The following is a 5,973-nucleotide window of genomic DNA, read 5'->3' on the forward strand; positions in this document are numbered from 1 at the left end:
GACTAGGGCGCTAGTGTCCCCGCCGGTGGTCACTATGGTGATTGCCTAGTTTTGTTAGGAGTAGGCTATGCTCGTTAAATCGTGCGGCCAAGTTGTGTGGCCATGATCGTTTCTGAGACTGATATTGACAGTCTAGATTTTCTTTAAAAATAAATATGTGTTTGATCACACTAACTTTAATTAAAAGTGTGTGAAAGCGTTGATCTCTTTGTCAGAGAGATGTAGCCTGTAGGTAGGGCTGCACATGGTTCGGTTTTCATCGGTTTTTTGAAAAAATTAAACCGAAACCGAACTACTCGGTTTCCAATAATGAAAACCAATGAAACCATTTGGGTAGTTCGGTTTTTCTCGGTTCGGTTCCAACTCGGTTTTGTATAAAACCATTCGGTTTTTGGTTAACCACTGAAATTTTTTATATCTGTCAGTCTCACAAAAATGACAGGCAAATTTTTCTGAACCTGTCACTCAAGTTTCAAATACATCAAATGTTCCAACTTCCAATACATATTGATAGAAACATTAAATTTTAAAGAGTCTAGTTTCTCCTTAATAACAAAAATGAAAAAACATCAAAAAATCATAATCATAAGTTCATAACTGACTACACATCATAAGTTCATTCCTAAAAGGGTCGACAGGAAATAGTTTGTTACAGTGAATACACTTTGCATGTGTAGAAATTGGGTATTCCACAGGAGGTTGTAATGGTAACCTGCACATACACAAACTCGAGTTAAATATGAATTTCTCAATCATGATCAGTGCAATGGTACATAATGTAACTAAGAACATCAAGATTAGCAACCGCTATGGTAGAGAAGCACTAAACAATAAGCATTCGTTTAGCTGGAATTGAGGATGATCCTTTTACTGGAATATGCATTTCTAATTTTAATGTTGCATTATCACCTCAACCAATGAAACTACAATGGAATTGTACTGATATGAAGAAGTTACAAGTAAAGTAAGCCCTGAACATTCATAACAGTTGACTAAGATGATCTACCTTCAAAGGCAATGGCATGAGTTTAAGCTATTTTGGCGTAAAGGAGAGTACTCACATTATTGACAGTTCATTGTTTCTACTTGGCTATTCATATGCTTAAACAAATCTAAGTTTTATTCTAAAAAAATATCAACTGCGAATAAAACTACAAACTAGAGAAACTTACCGCTAACCCGTTAAATCATTTATAATCAACTTCACGATAACAAAGTTGAATCTTCTTCTTCTTCATCATCATCTATGTCAATGCGGATGAACTTAGAAGTTGCAAGAGAACCTAAAAATTCTGCAAGAAATTACATCAATAAGTGACAAACAGTGAGTACAGAAAATAACAAATCAGAATTTTACAAAAGTGAGTAGAGAAAATACCTGAAACATCTTCAGCATCATCAGTTCCTAAGGTGTTTGGATCAAGATCAACCGGTGTCTGTAACCAGCTTTGCGTGCAAATCAACGCCTCAACAGTCTTAGGCAGCAGTGAACTTCGATATGAATCAAACTCGCCTTCCAGTACTAAAGGCAGATTCTGAGGCAACAGAAGAGACTGGTATGGCTATATATCTCTCGCCATATGTGATAATACAGGATACCTTGTACTATTAGTCCTCCACCAACCTAAAATTTCAAACTGAACACCGCTAGGGCTAATTCTTGGTTCACGTTTCTCCTCTAAATATAACTCCAACTCAGTTTTCCCCTCAACATTGTCATCCTCCTCATCTTCTCTTGCTCTCTCTGCTATTAGACTAGCATATGCAGAATCTTCATCATCAGTAACCCCAGAAGATTGAGTAACATTATTACAATCACCTGTGGCACCAGAAATGTTTTCATCATTTGCATAGAGACACTTGTACTCTTCGAAAAGTTCTTGAAAATCAGTTTTCACATAAGTCGATAAGTGTTTACGTAATGACGGACCCGTGATATCTAAAGTATCAAGAATAAAATTTAAACCTTTCATCTTCTCACGTGGATCAAGCAAAACAGCAATGAACATGAGAGTGTTCATTTTCTCATATTCTCCCCAATACTTATTAAACTTGTCTAGCATTTTAGTGCCCATACCAGAGAGAAATGGATCTGAACTTTTTACCCATGTGTTCATTGTTCTATGAATGACACTTACGTTAAACAAGAACTCATGCGAAGTAACACGAGTACAGTAAGAAAACTTGACAGTCAAATCAAAGAATACCTTTAAAAATTTTCCAAATGATCTTGCATTGGCCCAATCTTCCATATATGGAGCATGTATAGGAGGCGGAGGAGGGGCCTTCTTCTTGCCTTTGTTATGAGCAATAGTAGAAGCTTCTTCCATGTCAACATCATTACTAAGCACCGGTAGAAGTAGAAAATACAGGAGGGATGGATCTTTCGTTGAAACAAAACTTCTTTTTGAAAGCCTTATCTTCCCGTGCTAGCCTTTCAAAAGCTTTCTGATATCTACAAGCAGCTTCCAACATCATGTAAGTGGAATTCCATCTTGTATCCACATCTAAAACTAAACCTTTTTTGCAATCTATCTTTTCTTGTTTAGCACAATCCATAAACTTACTCAACCTAGCAGGAGAACTCATCACATGCTTCACCACTGCCCTTACTCTCTTAATAGCCATGTGATACTCTCCCAAGCCAGCATTCACAACAAGTGCAAGCACATGAGCAGCACATCTAACTTGCATAAACTTAGTATTCAGTACACCTTTTGAACTAATCACTTGCTCCTTTAAATGACCATCCTCCCTTAGATAATCAATAGCTAAATCATTAGCACTAACATTGTCAAGAGTAATAGTAAAAACCCCAGGAAGTTCCCAATCTAACAAACATTCCTCTAACATCTTCCCAATTACCTCACCTGAATGACCTAAAATTTGGAAAAAGTTGATTACCAGTTTGTGCAGCTTCCAATCTTTATCAATAAAATGCGCAGTTACAACCATGTAGCTTTTATTTGGGCATTTGAGGTCCATGTGTCAGTGGTGAGACAAACTCTCACATTGTTTTCCTTGAAGTAGTTCTTCATCTTCTCCTTTTCAGCTTCATACAAATTTAACACACCCCGCGAAATGGTCATACGAGAAGGGATCTTGAATCTGGATTCAAGTACCCTACAAAGTTCCTTGAACCCTTCTCCTTCAACCACTCTAAACGGCTGCTCATCTAAAATCACAAATAAAATCACTGCCTTTGTACATGCATCTTGATTAAAAGTTGCTGCAACCAATTTTCCTTCTCCTCCTAGCCTAGCCGGTTGAAAATCAAGCGTTTGCTGTCCTTTTTCCTCCTTGGGCTTCTTTTTACATATCTTCAAATGATTATTCATACCACCTGTCCCATACTTGGTACCCTGAGCTGCAATCTTTGTCTTACAGTGGCGACATTTTGCATATTTCGAAGGCTTGGGGTCCATATCAAAGTGGTTCCACACATCAGAACGTTTCTTTCCCTTTGGTTCTGTCACTTGACTCACTTCTGTGTCATCTTCAGTTGCATCTTCAGGGGTTTTACGCTTATTGCTATGTGTTTCTGTCACTTTTATGACAGCTTCAGTTGCATCTCCATCTGCACTAGCATCTCCAGCAACACTAGCATCTTTAGCAGCACTTGCACCTCCAGCTGAATTTGCACCTCCATCTGAACTTGCATTAGGTGGAGGTCGAGGTGGCCGCTTATTAGAAGAAACAGAGGCAGTAGGTGTTGAACTGGATCCTCCTCGCATTGTCAAAAGGCAAGTCTGCAATGTGATAAACCATACATTTAATTTAAACCATACATTTAAGCAAAACCCCAATTTTTGGTTGTATGGGGTGATTACAAAAATGTTAAGAATTACAAATCTTAAAATAATTCTAACTCTCTGCATTCTTCTAAATTAACCGTATATTAGGCACAAAAATAGTCATTTTCACATGGAGACTTATTCTTTCTACCCATTACTAATCAACTTTCTGATTCTTTCTACCCATTACTAATCAACTTTCTGATTCAATTCACAAAAACCCTAACTTAAGAAGAAATTAAAATGAAACCCTATACAATTCTCTATTCTTAAATTAAGAACAAACCCATCACTAATTACTCATTTTATAATTCAATTTCACATATATTTAAGAATAATTGACAAACCCTAATTTATGTATTCTGATTTACCTTCCCTAATTTATGTAAATCAACCTAAATGACCAATTTTACATTTGAAATCCCCAATTTTTTTCAATTTTACAAACCCTGATATCATAATTAAAATCATAAACATGACAACAATCACATAAATATGAACATGACAACAATCACAAGATTCACAACCAAACTACTTGCAGAGATCTACAAAGTTTCAAAAAGAAATCAAACCTGAAAGACACCAGAAGTAGGAGTAATCAAAGAGAAGTTGGATTGAACAGCACCAGAAGAATCACGAGAAAGAGCTTCCTGAACCAATTTCCTCTACAAATCATAAGCACAGCTGCCAAAAATCAGTCGAGTCGAGTGAAGTTGGAAGTGGAACTGTCTGTGGGAAAGCTTTCTGATAATATGATATCTATGAAAGAAGAGAAGAGCGATGTAAGTTATTACTTATTAGGGTTAAATATCCCCATCAACGGCCTAAAATCATTTAATCCTACGGTCACTATTAATCGGTTAACCAATTGGTTATTGGTTCGGTTTTATTTCAAAACCTAAACCGAAACCGATACTGTCGGTTATCTGAAACTGACAACCATAAATGAACCACAGGAATATGGTTATGGTTCGGTTCGGTTAAAAAATTTCGGTTTTCGGTTTCGGTTATGGTTCGGTTTTGTGCAGCCCTACCTGTAGGAGTATTTTTTGCGCTGATCCCAATACTAGCACTTCGGGAGATTCATGCTACTCTGCTGAGAGTGATCATTGATCGTCATGTCATGTCAGCATTGAGAGTTCGGATGGGAACATAGCATGGAAAAATACCAAGCGAGTCATGCATTAGTTAATAATGCTGGCATAAAGTAGAATTCACATAATATTTGGGATTGCCATTACGCGCACCACTCTGAATAAATTTCATATATATATATATATATACTGAGTTATTCAATAAATGTATAAGTAAAGAGGTTTGAACACTCATCACTTTTAAATGGCTTTGTTCCTTTGCAGGATGACAACACATTAAATACAGGTGTTGATAGTGGTTTTTAGCTCAGGGCTAAATTTGTAAAACCTTGCATCTGATATGCCGTCACTCTGCGAGGAAACAGAGCCATGAGTGTCAACCTCTCCCCTGTCACATTTATTGAGCCATTAAATATACTTACATGAAATTTATCCAGACTGGCGCATGTGGCAACCATCCCAGATACTCTTTCCCCATCAGAACTCTTAACATTGGTACGGCATGACGGATTTGTGTTCACTCGCAGCAGAGTAGCGCAAATTTCCAAGTATCAAGATTAAGGTCCTTGCATGGAATACTCAGTCAGAAAGCAAAGAATAAACAGAGCAGCGGAGTAGGAGCAACAACGAGGGAAGCGTGGCCATGCCATAGGATAGCCGACGCCACTTGGCTACACCCGATGCTACCCAACCGGCCCTTGTTCCTTTTTCGACCAATCAGGTCGCTTTAAAACTGCCACACTCTCAATGAGTTGTGGCTGGGCCCATATATGTCGGTCATATTCTCTATCGACCAATCAGGTCACATTAAACCTACCACGCGGGCCAAAAGGGTATCCACACCCATGATTGGTCGGCTCCCTACTTTCATTGACCAATCAGGTTACTCTAAACATGCCATAGCTTTAAAAGAGGTGGAAATTGTGTCAAGAGGTCTCCATACCAAGTTAGCTTCCCAAAACCGCGCCAACATACTAATGGCATGCCAAACACGCCAAAACGAGCATGCCAATCGCACACGCCGAACAGGCATGCAAAGTGCACATGCCAGACGCGCCACTTACCACGACAGCATGCCAAACCAC

The 5,973-nt window shown here is 38.2% G+C and overlaps 1 protein-coding gene across 2 annotated transcripts; it reads right to left on the reverse strand.

Moving 5' to 3' along the window:
* Positions 1 to 242: 242 nt before the first annotated feature.
* On the reverse strand, positions 243 to 4,789 carry LOC113303125. Of its 2 annotated transcripts, none has more exons than XR_003337313.1 (3): positions 1,379 to 1,507; positions 1,173 to 1,292; positions 243 to 712 (listed from the first exon to the last, which is right to left on the reverse strand). XR_003337313.1 is itself a non-coding variant. In XM_026552119.1 (3 exons), the coding sequence occupies exons 2-3, from the start codon at positions 3,732 to 3,734 to the stop codon at positions 609 to 611; spliced, it is 495 nt and encodes a 164-aa protein (XP_026407904.1). In that variant the 5' UTR covers positions 3,735 to 3,749; positions 4,367 to 4,789; the 3' UTR covers positions 243 to 608. The 2 variants fall into 2 exon arrangements, 1 of the variants encoding a protein (XP_026407904.1); XM_026552119.1 differs by lacking the exons at positions 1,173 to 1,292; positions 1,379 to 1,507 and adding exons at positions 3,344 to 3,749; positions 4,367 to 4,789.
* Between the last annotated feature and the right edge of the window lie 1,184 nt (positions 4,790 to 5,973).

Source organism: Papaver somniferum, chromosome 8 (genome assembly GCF_003573695.1).
Source record: "Papaver somniferum cultivar HN1 chromosome 8, ASM357369v1, whole genome shotgun sequence".
Taxonomy (NCBI): Eukaryota; Viridiplantae; Streptophyta; class Magnoliopsida; order Ranunculales; family Papaveraceae; genus Papaver; species Papaver somniferum.